At 45.6% G+C, this 23,505-nt stretch overlaps 1 protein-coding gene across 5 annotated transcripts; it reads left to right on the top strand.

The window, feature by feature from the left end:
- LOC139049138 (uncharacterized) lies at nucleotides 1-23,505 on the top strand. Of its 5 annotated transcripts, XM_070524367.1 has the most exons (3): nucleotides 9,355-9,554; nucleotides 20,152-20,217; nucleotides 21,229-23,505. In XM_070524367.1, exon 3 carries the CDS (start codon nucleotides 22,184-22,186, stop codon nucleotides 22,673-22,675), a length of 492 nt encoding a protein of 163 aa, XP_070380468.1. In that variant the 5' UTR covers nucleotides 9,355-9,554; nucleotides 20,152-20,217; nucleotides 21,229-22,183; the 3' UTR covers nucleotides 22,676-23,505. The 5 variants fall into 5 exon arrangements, with proteins under 5 accessions (XP_070380470.1, XP_070380469.1, XP_070380471.1 ...); XM_070524369.1 differs by lacking the exons at nucleotides 9,355-9,554; nucleotides 20,152-20,217 and adding an exon at nucleotides 1-121; XM_070524368.1 differs by lacking the exons at nucleotides 9,355-9,554; nucleotides 20,152-20,217 and adding an exon at nucleotides 3,110-3,147.

Below are 23,505 nucleotides of genomic sequence, written 5' to 3'. Positions count from 1 at the left end.
CTAGCCATGCATTTTCTTGGCTGGGCTTCGCTGTGAGCTGACGATTCTAGGGCATTGGACGAATACAACGTTTTTTCGTGCAGGCCCCGAAACAGCGCTGCCAATGAGCAGGATTTCCTCGGTGAGATGTGTTTTTCTCACTATTCCGTATACTATATACTCGGTTTCATGCCAAGCAGGTTTAGGCGAGCAATTGGTTCACGCAAGTAGTGGAGTCGCAGAAGATTAACTCGGCTTGTTTCGCAGTGCAGTTCCAAATGCGAACAGCATTCTTGGCATTGTCGGACCACTTCTCTCTGCCGGCTATCTATCTAACCCTCCTTGTGCAGTGATTCCGAAGATAGCGCAGTCTAAGAATGTGGGCCGATCCCACTGATAGTGCAGTTTGAAAACGTGAGCCGTAGGTAGGGAAGTCTCAAAATGGTGGGCCTAGCATTCTTTGACGGCATGCACTCTCCGAAGAAAAGAGGAATCCTTCAAAATTTCTTCCATTTCATTTTAGTCTAAACATAATGCTATTCCTACACTTAGATGTCGTCGCAGGTGAGTTAGGCCCGATATTTTTATCTACTAATCTTTCTATGGAATGACAGCTACAGCATTTGGTTGTAAGTTTCACGTAAAGCCAAGTATGATAAGATTGATAACGACATTGGGCAGAATGGAGATGAGCAAGTGGCGCCACGCTTACGCAAACTTAGACAACTCCAGTGATGCTTCTGCGTGAATATGTGTTTTGTGCTCTACGAAACAGATTTGAATGGGTATTAACACTCCGGACTGTGCACTTTCATCAAATGCGCTCAACTGGAGCACATTTACAAAATTTATCATGATATTTAGAGCGCAGCAGGTGAATAATATAAGATACATCGACTGTAGAGAGGCGCATACATAGGACCGGCTGGGCTCATTCACTCGAGCCTGAACATACTGCTTGCTTATCCCATGGGTTTTGAACCAATCAGTACTGCGAAGAGCCTTCAGTTAGACCAAGGTACAGACGCGCAGGACTTGCTTGACCAGGAGCAAGGTCAGGTAAATGTCTTCGCCGTGTTGACATGCGACGTGGTGCGTCTCGCAGAATCTTGCTAAAGCTTCAGGTGCGCCGAGAATTAGAAAACTTTGAAGAGAAACGTGGATCTAGTAGTAATTTCATGCTAGGAAAATCGTATTGATTGTGTTCCTTTGAGTCGTGCTGCATTTGGAACCTGGCAATCTGAAGGTAAACGCAGAATTTCAGCTGTCATCGCCCGTTGCATTATAGACGTATAGCAGTACAGTAAGCGCCCACTACACACTGCTTGTAAATTCACAATTTATTCTTCACTCACAAGGACTCCAGACAAACCTAAGGCGTTTCAGTAAATGACTCACGCCATGCTAGCGTATAATATAGTGTTCAAAAGCGCCTACGTTACTTAAAATGTAATGGAAAGTTTTAGCGACAATTTTAGCGAGCTTGCACAAAAATTTAGCGGTAATTTATCAACATGTTTGTCTCACTTTAGCGACATGCTTCAAAAGTTATCACAACGTTGTCGGTAACCCGGCAAACCTCAAACGCTGATGCACCGGATTTCCGGGGTAGTGAACAGCAGATGACGATGGCGATAATTTATTGGCATCCCCGTTGAAACGGCAGGGTTGAAATGGCCAGCTAGTCTGCTTGGTTTAATCCCTTATGCTGTACTTGCTTTTCATTATAGAATCTTTTGTATAGTTCAGCTTACTCTTTTTTTCTCTCTCTCTCCCTCGAAAATTTGCCATCTATCTTGCACGGCCTCCTACTATTGCAACGGATACGGTTGTGTCAATCGCTTCCATTACTGTTTTCCACCACTACTCTAAACATATCTTGCTCATCTCAAGTGCTGACCGGTTGATGCTGCCATCCACTTTAATTCCAAGTGCTTCTGGAAGGTGTGCGTTACGTACGGGTCTCACTGGGCGATCCCTTTGCATTCCATTAGGACGTGCTGAGTGTCCTCCGGATTTTCGCTGCAGCATACACGTGCCTCATCTTGATGCAAATATTTGCTCTGGTATGTTTTGCCCTCAAGCGACCAGCTCGAGCCTCAAATGGCAAGGAACTGCCCTTTTGTGTTATCGTACATTTTTTCCTTATAATTTCTGTCTTCGCATTCTTGTAAATCCCCAAGGTTTTTTGTCTCCATTTTTTGCATTCATTTCACTACCTCTCTTTCTTTGACTTTCTTTTTGATGGCTATTGTTTGTCTATTTACACTTTCAATTACGCTGTACTTGATTACCAATTAGCAAGAATGCTGGGAGTGACATCTGGTGAAGCAGTGTATAACCAGACATCACGCAAAACTAGTACTGCAGTGACTTACATATTCTCCTTAACTGATGGTCTAAAGCGTTGGTAACGACATCGTTAACGTGTTGCACGTCGGCAATTGTCCTTCGACGGTAACACCGAGGCGATACAACTATTTTTTTTTCCAACGCAGAGTTGTTGGACAAATCGTCACAAGATGATCCCACCAGCTTCGCTGATGCCGTCCGTGGCTCCGGTCATTTGTAGTCCTCAAACTTTACGAATTTGCTTGCAAGAAGTTTGCAAACAAGCTAAAACTACCTAATGTCTACGCCAGCTTCTTGGCCACGAAAAGGCGTGACATTCGTCACGTGATGCGCACTCCGCAGCGAAGCGTAGCATTTCTCTCCGTGTGTATACCACTTAAAGGACAACTCACCTTAAATATAAGGCCAAGGTTGGCTAATCTACGGAATTAGCTAGTTTCTTTAGTAAGTATGTTTTTTTTAGTATTTTGGCAGCAGCAGTGGCGGCGAACGGACACTCGTCTAATCGAGGATTTTCTACTGTCGTTACTGTGCGCAGTCGTCGCATCGTGTCGAAGTTATCAGCAGCCCGGAACTCCACTACGCCGCACACTGCACGCGTGCAGATTGGATTTCGAGCACACCAAGGCCCGCCCCACCTGCTGATCCTGCTGCCGGTATCTGCTCACCGCAGATAGCCACGTCACGACAACGGAAGTGAAAGGCGTCACCGTCGTCTACAAATACGGGCGTCACTGCAATGACCTCCTCATTTGGCAGCAGCAGTGGCGGCGAACGGACACTCGTCTAATCGAGGATTTTCTACTGTCGTTACAGGTTGGTGATTACCGTCCCTGTTTTAGTTAGCCGACTAAGGATAGTCTGCCACTGCTGCTGCCCGTTTAGTTTCCTGTCTGTATTGTTCACTTGTTACCGCATCACTTGAACCAACCTCCCTCGAGTACGCCCGTCAGAATGTCTAATTCTGTTTGTGATGAATGTGATGTGGCCATTAAGGCAAACGATGAGTATCTGCTTTGCTGCGAATGCTCGGGACATTTTCACATCAGTCATAATTGTTCGGGAATTGCCAAGAAAAAATTTCGCTCCAATGATGTTGAATTTAGGAAGTCCTGGCGCTGCCCTTCGTGCCGCAGTAGTGAGGCCAGCTCTGCCGTTTGTAAGGGGCAGGATGCCTCGATCGCCGCCATGCTCCTGGAAATTAACAAAAAACTTGATGAGCTGCTCCCACTCAAGCAAACTGTTAGTGAAATCGAGGCATCAGTAAAGCTGCTATCGGAGAAGTACGATGATGTCCTTGTGAACCTTGCCAAGCATGATGGCGAAATAAAGACGCTCGCTGCCAAGGTGACTAAAATTGAGGCATCGTGCGCAAGCATTGAAGTGCAGGCCTTCCGCGCCGCGGTTAACGACCTGGAATATCATAGTCGAAAGCTTAACCTCGAAATTCATGGCATCAAGCAAGACAAGGACGAATCGCTCATGGACAAGCTAAACGTCATAGGGTCTAAACTGGAACTAGCTCGGCTAACTGAGGAAACTGTCTCCGCCATCCATAGACTAAAATCAAGAAACACTACCCCGGGCATAATCATTCGCTTTACTCGCCAGTCAACAAAAGACAAATGGCTTGCCAAAAAGAAACAGCTTCCAGGTATCGTGCCTGATGCATTCATGCTGGAAAATCTGACGACACAGGACCGAATGCTTCTGAAGACGGCGAAGGAATGGGCGCGTGTCAATAAATTCCGCTTTGCATGGTACCGTAATGGCAAAGTCCTCGTGAGGAAAGAAGAGGGTCAGAATGCTTGCCTAATAAAGTGCGCGGCAGACCTTGATAAGCTGGTCTTTTAGGTCCAAGCAACAACACACTTTTTTCTTTCTTTCATATCATAATGGCATCCTTATGTGAACTTTATGTTTTATGCGAAGCATATTACGAGGGCTCAACCCAGCTCCTCAGGCGCGGCGGTGACCATGAAATCACGTGACACCGTGACGTCACGACAGAGGAGAAGTGGCTTTGGCTCAACTCTTGCAAGACGGGCTGGGTGGGAATCGAACCAGGGTCTCCGGAGTGTGGGACGGAGACGCTACCACTGAGCCACGATTACGATGCTTCAACGCGGTACAAAAGCGCCTCTAGTGAATGCGGTGTTGCCTTAGAAACGAGCTGTTTCTAAGGCGTGCGTCTCTTGCTCAGGCGCACATTTCGTTGCCGCGCCGAACGCTGCTTTGCTCGACGCTCACCGCGTCCAATGCGGGGCGCGTAGTCGCTGCCCTGTAGCCCATTGTCTTACACCCCTTGGCGGGTCGACGGGAACGCTGTCGCGTTCCATTCTTGAAGGCGAAGAAGTAATGCATGAGTTGTTTCTTCGTCTAGCCGAACCAAATATAGCCAAGCAACAGCAGTTCACCAGGCTAAACAGTGGTTCAACAACTAAAATAAAGGCTAGTATGCTTCGCATCCTGGGCTTAACCTTACCTAAGCCACAGCCATTTTTTTCCTTCCGAATTAAAGGCGTTCATAGGACCTGGGCACAAAGGATCTGTTCGTTGTATTCATGTAAACTGTCAGTCGGCGAAAAACAAAACAGCTGAACTTGACGCCATGTTTAGCAGCCTGGATCTGAAGTTTGATTTTATTATGCTGTCAGAGACGTGGTACCACCATAGCTCGTTTCCCTGGCAGCTCCCGAACTATGATTATTTTATTCGATCCAGAACTGCTTCACGTGGCGGTGGTGTCTGCATGCTAGTGCGAAACAGCCTCAACGTGAAGTGTGTTGAGGAATTTTCCTGCGTCACTAATGATTATGAAGTGCTGTCAATCCTTCACGCGCGTACAATTCACTCTGTATTTTATCGTCCACCGAATGGAAATTCCGATTGTTTTTTGCTCCTCCTTCAAAGGCTTCTTGAACACACTTCCGATTTCCAGTACAATATCATCATTGGTGGTGACTTTAATATTGATCTTTGTGTTAACACTGTCCTGAGGCGTGATTTTGAGCTATTGTTGCACTCTTTTGCCTGCCGTATACGTTCCCCTAGAAGAGTCACTTCTGATACTTCAACATGCCTTGATTTGTTCATCACGAATTGCGGTCAGGCTGATATCAAATCTGGCGTTCTTTCATATCACATCAGCGACCACATGCCAATTTTTTTTAGCTGGAAACGTAAATCAAAAAATAAAAATAAATGTCTTCCTATATTTCAAACCATCACCAGCGATAACCTTGACCGTTTTCGAGAAGAACTGTGTAAAGTTGACTGGAGTTGTGTTTATTATTCTCAATGTGCTGACACCGCGTATGAGCTGTTCATTGACACCTTTAGCATGTGGTATCAGAAACATTTTCCGTTCCGTCCACGAACGCCTCGCGCTTCCCGAATTCGCAAACCGTGGGTCACGAATGACCTATTTAAAAAAATTAAAAAGAAAAATAGGCTGTTTAACCAGTTTATTATTTCCAAAGATCCTGGTGATTTGAAAACATTTAGGTCCTTCCGTAACCGGCTTACAAAACAGCTACGTACGGCTCGTACCTCATATTTTGAAAAGAACTTTTTAAGATGCCAAAATGATGGCCGTAAGATCTGGCAGAAGTTAAACACATTAACAAACAGAGAACCGTATCATACACCCGAGATGCACGTTGTCATTAACGGTGAGGAAATCTGTAGTGATGCGCTTCCTGGTTGTTTTAATGATCATTTCACCAGTACATGTCACCAAACTGCCAGCCTGAGTGCCTGTCAATTTATAGATACTCATTGCACGGAATCAATATTTTTGAACCCTACTAATGAACATGAAATAACACTGCTTTTCCGTAATCTGAGTAATAGTAGTGCCTGTGATGCTGATGGCCTGCAAATCAGGCCTGTCAGCTACGTGCTTGATATTATTTCACCTGTTCTTGCTCATATCTATAATATCTGTCTCTCCCAAGGCCAATTCCCAAAAAGAATGAAGGTGGCAAAGGTGCTCCCGATTTTAAAAAAAAATGTGATAAAACACTTATTTCGAACTACAGACCCATCTCCATGCTTCCGATTTTTCGCAAAGGACTAGAGAAGATAATATTTTGTAGGTTATCCTGTTTTCTTGACAAACATAACTTATTAACCCCACATCAACACGCTTTCCGCGGGTTCATGTCGACTGAACTAGCACTCCTTAAGCAGAAAGAACTAATCCTTGGAAATTTTGAGGCACGTTTATTAACGTTAGGCGTTTTTGTCGACCTATCTAAAGCCTTCGATTCTATTGATCATAAACTTCTGGTTCATAAAGTAACTTATTATGGCATCCGTGGCATTGCTCTCAGCTTACTTGAATCTTACTTGAATCACAGAAAGCAATTTGTGCATGTAAATGGATTATCATCCAGTGTCCTTCCTGTTCATGTGGGTGTCCCACAAGGGAGCATCGTAGGCCTTCTCTTGTTCAATATTTTCGTAAATGACTTTATTAACATTGATTCTGGCACAACGTACATTATGTATGCCGATGACACCACACTTCTTTTTTCATCCAAATGTCTGGATGACCTGGTCTTACGTGCTAACAGCGTGCTCTCCAAAGTACACCAGTGGTCCCTTGAAAATGGTCTCACAATCCACTCCGCAAAAACCAAAGCCTTGCTCTTTCATCCAAGAAATATGAATGTCGTGCTACCTGGAGATATTGTCCTTAACTCCAGTACTATTGAAGTTGTCCAATCAATCAAATGTCTGGGTGTTCACTTTGATCATGATATGACATGGCGCTCCCAAAGTGGATTTCCTCACCGGCAAACTGTCACAGGTTTTGGGTGTTGTCTATTCCTTTAGATACCTGCCGCAATCCGTGAAATTGCTGATTTATAACTCACTTTTTTTTCAGTCATCTAAATTACGGCTGCCTCGTATGGGGGACAACTTCAGCCACAAATATTCAAAAGCTGTTTGTAATCCAGAAGAAATTTCTTCGTGTCATTTGTAATAAGCCTCGTGATTTTCATTCCGCTCCTCTTTTCAGCGCGCTTAAAACCCTTAAATTGCCTGCCCTAATAAACCTGCGCTTGTTGTCAACCTACAGAAGATATCAGAAAAATATTGGTGCCCTCAGCTCTCTCGCTAATCTCACAAAACGAGAAACCCCCTACACAACTCGAGCTCCTGAGACTTGGTGTGTTCCTCAACTTCGGACTAATTATGGCCAGCAAATGTTATGCCACTGGCTGCCCAGTTTACTCAATGATCTTACCATATGCAATATCGATGTGTTGACTTGTTCCGCAAAAAATCTGCGTGATATGTTCCTGCAATCTTGACTGTGCACCGTTGCACTTAGTGATTTTTTGCCCTTAGTGCTTTTGCTCTTCTCTCTTTTCTTTCCTTTTCTTCTTCTCTTTTTTTTTTCCCTTACCGTTTGCCACGTGCCCTGCTGCTGCCATTGTGAACGGAACCTGGGGCAGTCAAGCTGCTTCTCCGCAGCTTTTTTCCCCTTGTTTTTCCGCCACAACCATGTACCTCCTTGCTTGTGGAAACAAATAAATAAAAAAAACATTTACATTGTAGTGTATGACGATAAGAAACTGCACAGTAAGTTGTGATTGACGGCGTAGTTTTGTGCTCTGATTTAATCTTGACCACCTGAGCTCCTTTAACGTGCACCTGGTACGTACGCGAGCGCATTTGCATACCTCCACCAGCGAAATGTAGCTACCGAGGCTGGAAGAAGAACCCGTGACCTTGTGTTCCAGAACTCAATAGCCACTCAGCACACCGCGATGGCGAAAGCTCGCGAATTTAGAAAATTTGACATCATTTCTTTAACAGGTGCAATACAGCGCCTCGTCAGAGGCAGCTGAGTCAGAAGTTAGAGCTCCCACCAGTGTCTGATAGCGATGCAGGAAGTAATTAAGCTCTGTATTTGGGGGCTGTGTTCAAATATATAGTCGTAAGTATTGACCGAATCACTCATCGTATTACCATCGTTCTATCATCATCAAGGTGGTGGTGGGTTCTGCAGTGGAAATGAGGCCCGACTCACAAAAAGTTCTCTTTCAGTACGTACCCTTGCCATCGACAAGCCGTCACCGCTAATAATACATGTGACATCAGGATTGGCTAAAATTTTATCTTACGGACAATTCTAGCGTAAGAGCTTTTCGTGAATACCAGCTGCTCAAGCAGTAAATGAGATCAGAGCTGAAGAAATCCACTGGCATCTGCCATTCTTCTTTCGTTCCTACTTCCGTTCCTTCGTTCTTCCTTTGCTTCTCTCCTTCCTTCTTCTGTCCTTCTTTCCTTCCGTCCTTCTTTTCTTCCTTCCATCTTTCCTTCCTTTTTCTCTTACTTCTTTCTTTCCTTCCTTTTTTTCTTTCCTGCCTTGGTTCCCTGTTTCTTCCTTCCTCTCCACTTTTCTTCTTTCCTTCCTTTTCTTTCTTTCCCTCGTTACTTCTTTCTTTCTTTTCTGCTTTTCGCCTTTCTTTGAAGTATGGAGCCGACATCGACTCTTCGATGCAAATGTGGACGCTCCCTGTCACACTGTTCGCCGGGATGTCTACGCACATGTCCGGCTTACTGCGGATATTACGGAGGCATCCCGGGGAACAATCGAGCACTGGACGAGGGCAGCGTGGTTGGCACCCAGACAGCGTATGCTGATCGCTCGCGATGCACTGAGAGAGAGAGAGAGAGAGAGAGAGAGAGAAACTTTATTCTGGTTCCTTCAAGAATTTAGCGTCTCGAGGTCTCGGTCGTCTTGGGCGCCGGCGACTTGGAGCCTCTTCCAGCAAGGGTGGGCCCCTATTCCAGGGCTCCACTGAGCCTAGCTACCTCACTAGCGTGCTGCACTGAACTACCCCGAGACGAAGTGCTCGGACGATGAGAGCGTGCGGAGAAAAGCGGCGGCGGCGCCAAGGCGACAGCGAGCAGACAGGGCAGGCTAGCGAAGCGAGCCCGTGTATCCTTCGTTCCATCTCGTTCACGCGCCGCAGCTGTGGCCACTCCTTATTCCAACAACGCCGTTGCGGCTGCTGTATACGGCTGCTGCTGCTGCTGCTGCGACGCTTGTCAGATGCACTCCACGAGCCCGGCGGGCATACGCGAGGTTCTCTGCTGGACTCGCACGGGCCTCTCGGCTCCCGAAGCACGTTTTGTTGCCGGAAGCACCGTTTATCCTACCTTGCGCTGATAGTGTGATTTCCCGCCCTTCCTTCCTCGAGGCAAGTCATCAGTTTTCGCATGCTTTCTCGCGGTCGCGCGTATGGCTGCCACTTCGCGCTTTCAGAGATTCGGGTTATTTAGAACCGATACGAGGAAACGTAGTCACAGCATTTAAAAAGACGCGTCTGTCTTCTTATTTATTCGTTTACTTTCTCGTGTCGGTGCGCTTCTGTGCTTTGTCGTTTTTAGCTGTAAATAATATGAGTACCGGCAAACACGAACTGGAACCAACCGAGATTTTGTTGCTTTGTTTCTTGTTAAGTAGAAGGTCGAGAAGTGCAACTAACATAATTTTTAATGAGATTTGCATTCTTAGGACATTGCAATCACCTTCTTCCATGGCTTTGTGTTCAAGTCGTTTTTACCGCTAATTTGGCTCACTGGCTAGCACGGGCCTGCTGTGTCGAGGGAACCGCGTTCGAAACCAACCGTGGGACAAACCTGGATCACTTAATACGTGTCGCTCTTCACTGAACCTCTTTGACGCCACCTTGTATCAATGTGTACGTGCCACTGGGTGTGTACCACTCTTCAATAAGACATCTTTTTCTTTTTATTTCTCTGGATCTGGGCTTAATAGAACCCGCGACATACACATTCAGCCTGAGAAATAATAATTTATTTAAATAACGACTTCAGGCCTATTTCGGAAAGTCGGTATAAAAGGAACGCAACTAAGCATGGTTCGCTTCACTACGGAAACTTCGTACTCGAAGCTCCACAATGAGTATAACGTCTCCGTTTCACGCTATAGCTCGTGCTCGAATCCAGTCCTCAAACGATGTCACCGCCTTAAGGTCGGTACACGCCTCACAAAGGCGCGAGTCCTTCACATTCTCACACGAGGTGGTGGACATTCCGAGTTGCCTCCTCTGAGCGCGCACAACGCTCCGCTCGCGCAGGTGATTGCAGACGCTCGCCACGCGCGCACTTCGTGGTGGCACCGCTAGGTGGCGCAGCCTGTCCAGGCTAACTGGAAGGAGAAGCGGCAATAAATTACATCCGAAAAATAACAGCCGAATCGTTCCAAGGCAATGCCGAGCTTGTATTTGAAGAGAAAAAAAAAGTGCCTGAAAGAGACCCAGGTGGAAAAGGAGCTGGTGCTGACAAATTCCAACTGGAAGAAATTTAGCCGAAGAGAAAATTCCTGAGCGCACAGGCACATGGCTGGACGAGGTTCCCGTTAGGCTGATTAATGAACTAGGACCAAAAAGTAAGGAAGCTCTGGTCAAAGCGGCGGAAAACACTTTAAAAGATAGACGAATAGCAGACAGTTGGCGTCAAAGTAGAATAAATTTAATTTATAAAGGTAAAGGGGAGAAAGATAGAATTCACTTTTATAGACCATTGCATCGGTAATATGCAGGCTAAGAATGCAGACAATCGAATTAAAGGTGCAAGCATGAGCAGAGAAAAATGGCATTTTGGGAGAACATCACAATGGCTTTAGAATAGGTACACGTTTGGATGATAACTTTTTTGTTCTTACTCAGTGTATTCAAATATCAAAAGTAGAAAGGAGACCATTATATGTGGCCTTTTTAGACATTACCGGAGCATATGACAACGTTGACCGCAGCATATGGTGGGCTATTCTGGAAGGACAAGGCTTAGGGGACGATTGTCTACAGCTTTTGAGGGAGATTTACCTAGAAAATACTGTTTACGTTGAATGGGAAGGGATGAGGAGCGAGGAGAAAGTTGATATCAACAAGGAACTGAGGTCGGGGTGCCCTTTATCCCCATTGCTGTTTATGGTGTACATGGTGAGGATGGAGAGGGCGCTAGAAGGAAGTAATATCGGGTTTACTCACTCACACAAACAGGCAGGTACAGTAATAGAGCAGCAACTCCCAGGTTTATTTTATGCGAACGACATTGTGTTACTAGCTAACAAGCAAAGTGATTTGCAACGTCTGGTTAATATTTGTGGACAGGAAGGCAACAATTTAGGTTTGAAATTTAGTGTTAGAAAATCAGATGTTATGGTATTCAATGAAAACAGTGAACAAACAGTGGCAATACAGGGCCAGGAAATACCTTCGGTAAGAGAATATAAATACCTTGGTATATGGATAAACGAAGGCACTGGATATATGGAAACACAGGAAAAAACAATAACAGTGAAGGGGAACAGAAACGTAGCCATAATGAAGCACAGACCACTATGGGGATATAATAATTACGATGTGCTCCGGAGTCTGAGGAAAGGTGTAATGGTTTCAGGAGTTACTTTTGGAAATGCGGTTGTTTGCTTTAAATCAGGGGTACAATCAGGACCCGATGGGAACCAAAGGTCAGTGGGACGCCTAACATTGGGCGCTCACGGAAAAACTAGAAATGAAATTCTGCAGGGTGATATGGGCTGGACTAGTTTTGAAGTGAGGGAAGCTCGTAGTAAAATTGATTATGAAGAACGACTGAGGAATATGGAAGAAAGTAAATGGGCTGGGAGAGTGTTGAGGTATCTTTACAGGAAAAACATTGATTCACAATGGGGGAAAAGAACTAGGAAGCTTACCAGCAAGTATACGACCTGTAGCCTGGGCAACACAGCAACAAAGAACGTCAAGCGGAAAGTCAGAGAGGCTGCAATAATCTCATGGGTGGTGACAATGGAAAATAAACCTGCCAAGAGTAACTACTTAAGAGGAAAAAATGAAATCAGGAAAGAAATAATTTATGATAACTCAAAGGGCAGCTCATTACTTTTCGAAGCGAGATTGGGATACCTTTGAACACGCACCTATAAAGCGAGATATAAGAAGGAAGAAGAAGCATGTTATTGCTGCGGTAAAGTTTGGAGACGATAGGGCATGTTTTATTAGAATGTAAAGACGTCTGCCCAGTGGTCGATTTCGGCACCACTGGCCTCCTTGAAGCCCTTGGGTTTAGCGAGAGCAGTGGAAAAGTAAACATGTCCGCAATAGAGATTAGTAAGAGGTTATTGGAAAATTGGTGGAAGAAAAGTAGGGAAACAACAAAAAACCGAGACGTACAAAAGCAAAGTTCTCAATAGGGGATCAGAAAATTTGGTTGTGGGAGTTCATAGGGGTCTTCTTTCCTTTTTTTTTCTTTGTTAACTTAGATAGGACATAGGCAGTATAATAACAAGAGCTTGGTCGCGCAACCCACCGCCCCGTTCCAAAGGGGACGCTCATAGCATCCATCCATCCATCCATCCATCCATCCATCCATCCATCCATCCATCCATCCATCCATCCATCCATCCATCCATCCATCCATCCATCCATCCATCCATCCATCCATCCATCCATCCATCCATCCATCCATCCATGCATCCAGGTGGCTATTTGTCGACGCCCTGTTTCGAAGGGGATGCCAATAAAACATCATCATCATCATCATCATCATCATCATCATCATCAATGCACGAGAGGGGAGCTCGGCTGCAGCACACACCTCGTACATGACGCCTTTCGGCGGTGGCAATGCGGTGCTTCGCCAAACGCTTCAGTGCCAATAGCAATAACGTCAACGTTAATCGTGAGATGGGTTCTGCCGATCTTTTTTTTCGTATGAGTTGGCTGACCGCTTTCGCTAATACTCAGTCCAACATCGATCATGATCGTCTGGCGTCTGTTCTTACGAATGGTTGTAACTGAGTAACTGAACTTGACCAAAGTGGACCAGGAGCACTTAATATAATGCATACGACCAGCGTCTGCCTTTCGTCTTCCTCTCGTCCGTGCCTTTCGCGTTCCTTGACCATGTCTAGCGTAAAACTATTTTTGTCGTGAATGCGGGCTCCAGTCCGTACATATTCTTTTCATGTTTAGTTATTATCGCCCATCGTTATTGACTTGCACGGTTGCATGGTTAGCACTTACATTAACGCCGCTTTATAGACCTAACTAACTTAGGTTCATGTTTGTAGCATGAACATTCGACATTCTGTTGTAGCGTGACCTTCAGTGACCGGCCCTACTGTGTCTGATCAGTGTTGTACCCTAACGCTTCTTCCTTCGAAGATGGGAGGTGGCGGGTTCGGACACCTTGTCGTGTATATTGTGAACCGGTGATTACGTGCAGATGATTACGTGAAACGGTGATTACGTGCAGCTTTACTTGGCGTCTCATGTGGAGAACACAATCAGCCGCATAGCGAACTAGCCATGGACGTGGTTGATAATTGTGGAGGCTGTTCGACGCGGCGTCACTTTAATTCCGGCTGCAGAGTTTCACTTTAGTCTTTAGATTTGTCCTGTTGCAGTGTTCTACTTTGGTCTTTAGATTTGTCCTGTTGCTCTCCTTTCCTTTTTCCTTTTTCCTCCCCTCCTTCCTATCTTCCATTTCTGTGTTGCTGTCGCCTCCCTTCAGAAGAGTAGGCAGGCGTTGTGCCCGTTCCGGTGGCAGTTGCCAGCCTGCTCCTCGCTTTCCCTTTCCTGTTACCTGTGTATATGTGTATATGTGTGCAAAACAAATAATAATAAATAATAATAATAACGCCGCAAAATCACTTGATCTATATGCGAGCGTGCTCCAGCCGTTAAGGCTCTTATTGCAGAGGTGAAGTATGCGCAAGTGTTGGCTATGCCTCTGTTGGCAAGAAGCTGCGGGAGCTTCCAATCCAGAAAATTCCACTTTAGAACTGCGGGTCAGACTTTCGATTTAAATAGGAACGAAGGAATGGCTCAGAAGCGCTTTTGCAAGGCAGCCTTTTACGTAAAAAAATCTAAATTATTTATACTAGTGCTATTAACACGTGGTACGTTAAAACAAAAGATTGGGTGCTTGTAATACCAGGGCACGACAGGCACAAACATATCCTAAAGCCTGTGAAGAATGCCAGTATTTTGAACAATGAGAAAGTGAAGGTTTCTGATAACACATGTTTCTCGAACGAGAGACATGGTAAACAAATAGAGTTAAAAAAAACAATGAAAAATACAGCCCTAAGAGCTGAATTTCTGGTCGAATCATTGAGGACACTTTCTCATTTGCGCGGCGTAGCATAAAACACGTTGTCCCATTGCAGCGATGGACGTAGCCAGTCCGCTGGCCTATGCAGTGAACGCATGCTGAAATTTATACCCCCGAAACTGGTAAGCCTAGACTAAGGCGTCGATATTAATCTATGACTTAGCGCGTTATCAGCAGAAACCTTCACTTTCTCATTGTTCGCAATATTGGCATTCTTCACAGGCTTTAGGATTTGTTTGCTTCTCTCGTGCCCTGGCATTAGAAACACCCAATCTTTTGTTTGAATGTCTCATGCGTAAATAGCACTAGTTCAAATAATTCCGATTTTTTATGTATGGGAGAAGCAGCTGCATTCGTAAAAAGGCTTGCGAGCCGTTCCTTCGATCCTGTATAAATCGAAAGTGTGAGCCGCAGTTCTAAAGTGGAATTTTCTAAAGTGAAAGCGCCCGCAGCTTCTTGCCAACAGAGGTAACGCCAACACTTGCTCATACTTCACCTCTTAAATAAGAGCCTTATCGGCTGGAGTACGCTCGCATGTAGGTCAAGTGATTTTGCGGCGTTAATGTGAATGCTAACTTAATCAGAAAGTAACGGTTGGTTATTCCCGACGAAGGTATTATCTTTGGCTGACTCTTGATGATGTACTCTCCGATAAAGTTTGCCAGTACGCTCAAGTTTCTTCTTAAAGCAAGTGGCACAATGACAACAATATGTGCACAGCAAAGCTAGCCACTTTAAACTCGTGGAAAGCGTGAGGAAAGTGCTTATATGGTTCTGCGCTAATAAGCTAGTGTTGTATCGTGCCCTTTCTAACAGGGCGGCGCTCTGGCTTTCCTTTCGGGGCATCGCTGCTCCAGAAAGTTTGTTTTAATCAACTCGAAAGGACGTGTAGTGGAGGGCTTCAGAATAGTTTTGACCTCCAGGAGATTTATTTATTTATTTATTTATTTATCATACCCTCAAGGTACGGTTGTACATTGCAGAGGGGAGGGGCGAAGTAAGTAAATACAGAGGCAAATCTCAAAATAAGGAAGGAAGGCAAACAACATGGCAAAAAACATCGTATACAAAATAACAATGGTAAATAGAAACTTGTAAGCGTGGCAAAAATACATGGCGTAACAAAATAAAGAAAGGAAAGAACATACGATATAAAAATACAAGCCAAAATGTAAAACAACGACATAAAGGCAGTTATTATACAGAACAAGCAAACGCAACAATAATTTATAACATGAAGCTTTGAAGTGTGCTTTTAAAGTTATTGGTGTCAATAATGCTTGTAAGTGATGCGGGTAAGTTATTCCAATCTTTGCTCGTTTGGGGAAGAAATGAATATGAAAAGCCGACGGTGTTGCAGTGCGGAATGTTTACCTTTTGGCGGTGGTCTATGCGAGATGAAATGTATGGTGGTGGTTGGACAAAGATAGAACGTAAATATGTGTTATGGTAGTAGATTTTATGGAAAAGACATATGCGAGATAGTTTTCTACGGGTTGATAACAGCGGGAGGTGAAGGAGAGCTTTCATGTTAGTGTTTCTTTAATTGTGATAACAATTATAGCGACACTCCAAACGAATTCTTGCCGTCGGTGTCGGCATCGCCGTTTGATCATGTATATTTTTATACTGCGCCCAAAGCAACTTCCCGCCAGTGTTCTTGCTTCCCGCCCACATTAAAATGTGGCCGCCGCCGCTGGCAACCGAACCTGCGACTTCGTGCTCATGAGGAGAGTGTCATGGCCGTCGAGCCGCAGTGCTGGGTGGTGCCAGCTCCTAATCATGGCTTGTCTATATAAAGGACCACACGATGCGATCGCTCTGATAATGCTGCGGAGGGAGTTGAATCGATAGTTCGTATCAAATTATTAGCACAATCGTCTCTCCATCCGACATATGGAACATTACCGTAAAGACCAGCATAGAATACTGACTCCCATACAGCGCAAAGGAAAAAAAAAATGGCTGTGGCTTAGGTAAGGTTAAGCCCAGGATGCGAAGCATACTAGCCTTTATTTTAGTTGTTGAACCACTGTTTAGCCTGGTGAACTGCTGTTGCTTGGCTATATTTGGTTCGGCTAGACGAAGAAACAACTCATGCATTACTTCTTCGCCTTCAAGAGTGGAACGCGACAGCGTTCCCGTCGACCCGCCAAGGGGTGTAAGACAATGGGCTACAGGGCAGCGACTACGCGCCCCGCATTGGACGCGGTGAGCGTCGAGCAAAGCAGCGTTCGGCGCGGCAACGAAATGTGCGCCTGAGCAAGAGACGCACGCCTTAGAAACAGCGCGTTTCTAAGGCAACACCGCATTCACTAGAGGCGCTTTTGTACCGCTTTGAAGCGTTGTACTCGTGGCTCAGTGGTAGCGTCTCCGTCCCACACTCCGGAGACCCTGGTTCGATTCCCACCCAGCCCGTCTTGCAAGAGTTGAGCCAAAGCCACTTCTCCTCTGTCGTGACGTCACGGTGTCACGTGATTTCATGGTCACCGCCGCGCCTGAGGAGCTGGGTTGAGCCCTCGTAATATGCTTCGCATAAAAAGTTTAATCCACGTATAATATATACCGGTAAAGGACACTCAGAGTATTTTTTTTTTAATCAGCTTTCGCGCTTCAGTCATCGTCGTCTTCAGCTACGCTGTCTTCGGACAGTTCCCTGTCCGGCCACTCCTCCAAGGGAGGAGTAATCTTCCGTGCCGTCGAGCGCATTCGAAATGTCACGCTCCCGAACAGCGTGACACGAAAATTCCTCCAGGATACTTGCACCAGCGTCCAAAGTCCATTTGCACAGCGAGGCTGTTAATGACCACTTCACTAGTTCACGAGGATGGTATCCGTGCAGCAATAACAAAACCAAAACTTTGAGCCCAACTTCTGGCTGAAATATTGGTTTGAGCCCATGTACAGTACAAAGCGGAAATTTAGGACGCTAATAAGTGGAAAATATCTGCGTATTATATGCGCATTTTTACGTTGTCTGTCGTATTAGTATGCAGCGAATCATCAACACATGACTTGCGAAGGCGCTACTAAGCGATTGGAAAGCAACTGGAATCCATCTTTTCAGAGCCCGCCAACAACTATTTCAAAACCCGCCGTGGTTGCTCAGTGGCGATGGTGTTGGGCTGCTGAGCACGAGGTCGCGGGATCCAAACCCGGCCACGGCGGCCGCATTTCGGTGGGGGCGAAATGCGAAACCACCTGTGTATTAGATTTAGGCGCAAGTTAAAGAACACCAGGTGGTTCTCCACTACGGCGCGCCTCATAATCAGAAAGTGGTTTTTTGGCGTGTAAAATTCTATTATTTAATGTTTAACTGTATTAAAATCAATTTTTAACACACCAATATACGAACCCAGAATTATTACAATCGGCAATTTTAGGGCCGCGCAATAGGGAAAAAATATATAGCATCTAAGTACGAATAATCTCCTTTTTATTGTTTCCTTTCTACCTTTTGTGCGAATTTGTGTTTATGACAGTTTGTTGGCCTTCAGTGAGAGATATATTTCATGATTTTTGCATTGACATACAAGTCATTATTTTCCTCCATGCCGAAGAGTAGTCGGCATTATTGTTTTCCTGCGTAAGATTGCCCCATTCATGCGGTTCTCCTACAACCGTTGCTGACAGCACGCCCCGCGCGATCCTCCATTGTCTACGTTTGGAAATCTCCTGCACGCCTCATTTATTATGCTACATCAAAGGAAGAACGTCTCCAGATTGTTGTTTCTGTTACAATCCCGACGCTTCAGTTGAGCCTATTATTATAAAATGCCCTCAATATGACCGGCAATGACTTCGAAGGCGTGTTCGGACATGTCTGGACAGGTGTCCTCTCACAGTAAGCAAAGTGCTTGGACGGTGGTCGTGCCCTGACAATCATAGGCGTTCCGTTAGCACCATTCGCTATTTTTTAGCGAGGTTACTGATTTCATGGCGAGTGAGTGACATTACTTGACTTGTCTGCTCTAGTGGCTGTTCAACGTTTGTTTTTTTCTTTATTTGCATATCTTCCTCTCGCAGTCGCCCTGTCGTTTCTGTTGTACTGATCTGTGCGCAAATATAGGCGCTAGAAATAGGTATACAAGAAAAGTCTTGTATATGTGAAAACCAATGACCTGGGTAATGAAAAAAAAACATCCACATGGAAAAGAGACCCTGACTGCTCTCTGCAACCACCCAAGGATGAGATATTGAGGGTCGCTTTGATTTCTATGACTTTCTATGACGCCACCACGCTGCTAGCTGCCTGGTGACGGTTAAATGAAACGGACAGAACGTTTCCGAACTGCTTCGATGACTTGTATCTTGGTAGAGTTCTGAAAGCAGTTAGAGAGAAAGTAAATAGGCCTCTACGTAATCAATGCACTTCTTCCAGTTTGCCCAGTATTTACTTGTGACAGATGAGATCTTCAGACAGGTGAAACAACTGTTTCACCTGTCTTTATTTGCTCACCTGTCTTAATCTGCTTTAAAAGCAGATAAATTGTTGACACACAAGGGACATAAAAATTTTCAGACACACGAAAAACATACGAAATGTCGACAGACCAGCGACAGGTGAAACAGTGAAAACCACGCGGAAGACTCAGCAGATGCCGACAGGGTCACGGGGGCAGCTCGCGAGTTCGAATCTAGGTCCCCAAATATCGATAACTGCTTTCTATTTTCCCGCGGTTTTCAGCGCCGCAGGCCGTTAGCACTAGCAAAACAAGCGAGCTTGGCAGAATGAGAGAAAAAATGAACAGCTGTGGGGCGCTCTGTTAGATGCGATTGTAGGGAGACAGCGGAGACGGGGAAGGGCTGTAGTAATATGAGTGGCGGCGGCATTTTTATTAGTATACCGGTACGTATTTGCAACGGTGCAACGGCGCTCCCCTATTTATGCCTAAGTTGCGATACACGCTTATATACGTTCGCAGCATCGCTGAAAACATCTACATTTTTAGTCAGAGGATTTCGCTCGCTCATTTTCCGATCTTCAGTGCAACAGGTCAGTGGCTATTTCGTTGCCGTGAAAAGAGCACATTAGTGTAAGGACTTCGAAGGCAATTTCAACTGTTGTGGAGATATATAAGGACCAACACTTAGTACAATCGGTGTTTGCAAGATTGCGATTGTGGCTCCAGGCATTCGGTAAAGGGGCGCTATAGGTGAACGTTAAACTAAGCCGTGTTCACATCTAACTTACGTTTCAGCAGTAACAAAGTGGTCATTCTTACAGGGTACCTTATAGGCAAAAAAGAGAAAGCTGTAAAAAAAAAACGAAAGGTGAACGGAGACAGTGACCTGAAGTTACCGCATCACGTCCTCGTTATTTGTATCGCATGTACTCATGTGTAGTTATTGTGTGTGGGTCAAGACCTACATTTAATTCCTATTAAGCCGACGACTGAACCCAGCAGGTTTTAAGAAACTATCTCGTGCCATAGCTATTACTAATACATTGACGCTTTAAGTTCCGTGGCATCCCACTGACGTACCGGCACTCAGAATAATGCGCCAAATATATATATATACATATATATATATATATATATATATATATATATATATATATATAATATATATATATATATATATATATATATATATATATATATATATATATATATATATATATATATATATATATGCGATTTCTTTCAGCGTGAGCTACTCGACAAGATAGCAGCAGCACCCGGCCAGCAGCCACGGGCAGCAGAGTCCGGAAGGGTCCGTAAAGTTTAAAAGATTAGCCTTCATTTTACTGAATAATCCCAGTCCTTTCCATGCAATGAAAGAAAATAGAGTTTACAATAAAAACTTTTTTCCCTCTGAAATTTTTTCCCTATCTGTTATATTTGAGCTACCCATTCCTAGGTAGCTCAAATTACCATTACCAATTACCCAAATTACCCATTACTGGGCAGTGCCTCCGGGCATGTGCTTATTCTTGGTCGAGCCTCCAGAGTGGAAGGCGAGGAAGACGCCCCACCGCGATAGGAGGAAATGTTTTCTCTCTCTCTTTCTTTCTCTCTCCAGAATCAGCTATTGAGTAATGCCTCTGGGCATGTGCTTATTCTTGGTCATCCTTCAGAAATGGTTAATACGTTGTGCCACTTGGTATGCGTTCCTTTATCGTCAATCCTTCAGAGAGAGAGAGATAGAGGAAAAGGGAAAGGCAGAAAGGTTAACCAGAGAAAAAGATCCGGTTTGCTACCCTACGCTGGGGAGAGAGGGGAGGGGGTCATAAAGTGGTAGCAAAGTAGAGACAAGGAAAGAAAGGAGCGTAGACACACAATCACAATCGGTCACCGTCACCGCATACTGTCACCGCACAGCACAGTAACACTTCAGAATGGCTAGGTCCCACTGTGGCGCGAATTGCATGCACTCATAATGTAATTAAGCAAGTGTCGCACTTCTCTCTCTAAGTACACCTATCGTCACAATTCTTCCTTCTACAAACATCATACATCGCCTTCATCCTCACGATATGGCGTCGTGGTTTCCTCAGAGTGTACATTCACCTTATTTGGTGTTGTGCTCGATAGCGTCTTCTTAAGCTAGCCTCGTATTGCTCGATAGCGTCTCCTTAAGCTAGCCTCGTATTAATGCTCTTTTTTTCTTTCTCGGCCAGCCGAATTGCAGTGCTTGCAGCCATAACCAAAGCGGCCAATTGCGCTTAATGACGAAGACCAGAACATTCTGACAGAGTGTGACTATTGCCTTTGTTCTACGCAGCGCGCAATCTTTCGTGCGGGCCTCCCATGATCGACATCGCAGAACAGACATCATGGTGCCAGCGTCCGGACAGCGCCAAGAAGTGCGGGGGCAGCATATGCAAAGTCGTTGACAGATAAAGGCGGCCATTGTCAGGAAGGGTGAAAACAACTCACGCTGAAAGCTGGCGCGTTCGAGCTGTCGTTAGTGCAAATCCAGCGAAAAGATAGCGATCACCCAGCATTCGTGCAGAACGGCAGCAAAGCTGCTCAGGGCAGTTCACGCCTTGCACCTTCACAGAGAGTCCAAACGGACCAGGGAAAGCACAGAGGCTATCTGCGTGCTTGACTCAAACTTGGTGTAGTAGTGAAAGTCGCAAGTGTATATGCATACTCAAGCCCACCCGCCGATAGTCTTCCGATGAGAGTCACTTCGGATTAATAGTACGGAACTTCACTGGGCATCCTTGAAGCCAACAGACTTCGAGACCACGGTAGGTCTGCAAGTCGCCTGTGCGCGAGTGATAAGGAACTCGACCGTGAAAAAAAAAACCTACTGCAGGAAACAAGAACTTCATGTCAAGTGAAGATGCTTCCATAAATTGACGGACGAGGATGTGCGCATTTAGATAGTTCGAGCTCTGTCATACCCTCCGACCACTCTGCATGCTACAAGCCGGTGAACCAAATTTGAAGGTCAGCTCATCTAAAGAGAACTGGTGGAACCAGTCCGAACCAGTGGAGCCTTTTTAAATCATTACTCAACAGTCCGTCACCGTTGAAGCCCGCTTGGCTCCACCAAAACTACCATTATTCATACACGTGTAAGTCTTGACGTATTACTGCACTACTCATATTTATGTCTGCCGAGTACAACCGGGACAAAGCCTCAGCAAGAGCCACCATCACGCGCTTGTAAGTCGTCGGAGTAAGTTCAAAACGTCAAGCACGCGTCCTAGAACCGTTAAGAAGCAACCATGGCCATGGCGACAACCACTGCCGGTAATATCCTCCAAGCACCTTCCACAGCGGAGACAACTGTCACTTTCGTCCCGGCCGAAGAACGAGACATGACGTCAACGACCCGCCTGGAGTGCTGGTTGGCTAGCACCGGCATCCTCATGTCTTCTGTTGGCTTCTTCTGCGTCTGTCTCGGCCTCTCGTATCGGTTCCTGGTTGTGACCCTGGTGGGCTACGTAATGGCGCCCGTGGGCGTGGTCGTCTTCGTGGCGTTCCTCTTCATCTACCAGACGAGCCGCAGGCTCAAGTGCCAGGCGGCAGCAGGAGACACTGCGCCGTGGAAGTACGACAGAGTCAACAGCGACCAACTCGATCCCCGAGACATGCCGTTGGTGGCGGTGCGCTCAACGAATGGTTTCAAGACAGTGGTCGCGACTGAGCCTATGGTGCCGTGTGCACCGGACGTCGTCACCGGAAGTGTGAACCGCCTTCGGGACAGTCACGTGTGAAGCTTGGTGTAGCCTGTCAAATAATTTCCGCGTCTTTTGCGATTGAAAAGCTCGTGTTTGCTTTGTCCCAGTTGTGTAGGCCAGTGTCCGCGCGACTGGAACTCTTTCGATTAATCTACAAACCAAAGGTTCATGAGAAGCTCCCGATGCGTGTAAAGGTATCATAAAGACGGTGTCTGATCCTACAGACTTACCGTGAATACATCAGATGGCTATAGAATTCTGCCCCCGATGAGACTGAGAAGTGGCAGGATCAAATCCTAGCAACGGGGACCAAATTCCTGGGGTCGTGAAGTCTAAAAACATTCCGCCAGCGTGCTATGCGTACGCTTTCAAGGACGTCAAGCAGTCGAAGTTAATCCGGCGTTCTTCATTATCGCGCCTCTCATTGGTGACTTGCGTTGATTGGGGAGGTTAATGCCCAGCAGTGAATCACTGAGTAAGCTAACCAATCAAACCCTACCGGATTTCCAAATGCTGGAAGTACCAAACGAACAGAGCTTCGACTAGCTCCAATCATTATCGTCTCAATTGCTTGATGTTACAGTACGTTGTGAACTATACAAGCCGCACTGTCAGAGATCTCCCTTAGGCCTCGCCTATTTGTGCCTGGGGTCGTGGCGCTTGTAAGTTGTGACATTGTAGAACGCAGAAATGTGCTCCAAGAGAGCCCCACCATGCAGTTCCGAGGCAATTCCGGTCGCGCGGGCATTGTGCTGTACACCGTTGCCAGAGGTTGCAGCATCAATGTCGCTGATTGGGGTTGTGTTGGTGCTAGAGGTAATACTCATTTCACATACAGCAGAACAAAATAAAAAGTGTGCCTTCAA

This window comes from Dermacentor albipictus, chromosome 8, assembly GCF_038994185.2.
Source record: "Dermacentor albipictus isolate Rhodes 1998 colony chromosome 8, USDA_Dalb.pri_finalv2, whole genome shotgun sequence".
In the NCBI taxonomy this organism is placed as follows: domain Eukaryota; kingdom Metazoa; phylum Arthropoda; class Arachnida; order Ixodida; family Ixodidae; genus Dermacentor; species Dermacentor albipictus.
This window is presented reverse-complemented; position numbering and strand designations above follow the sequence as displayed.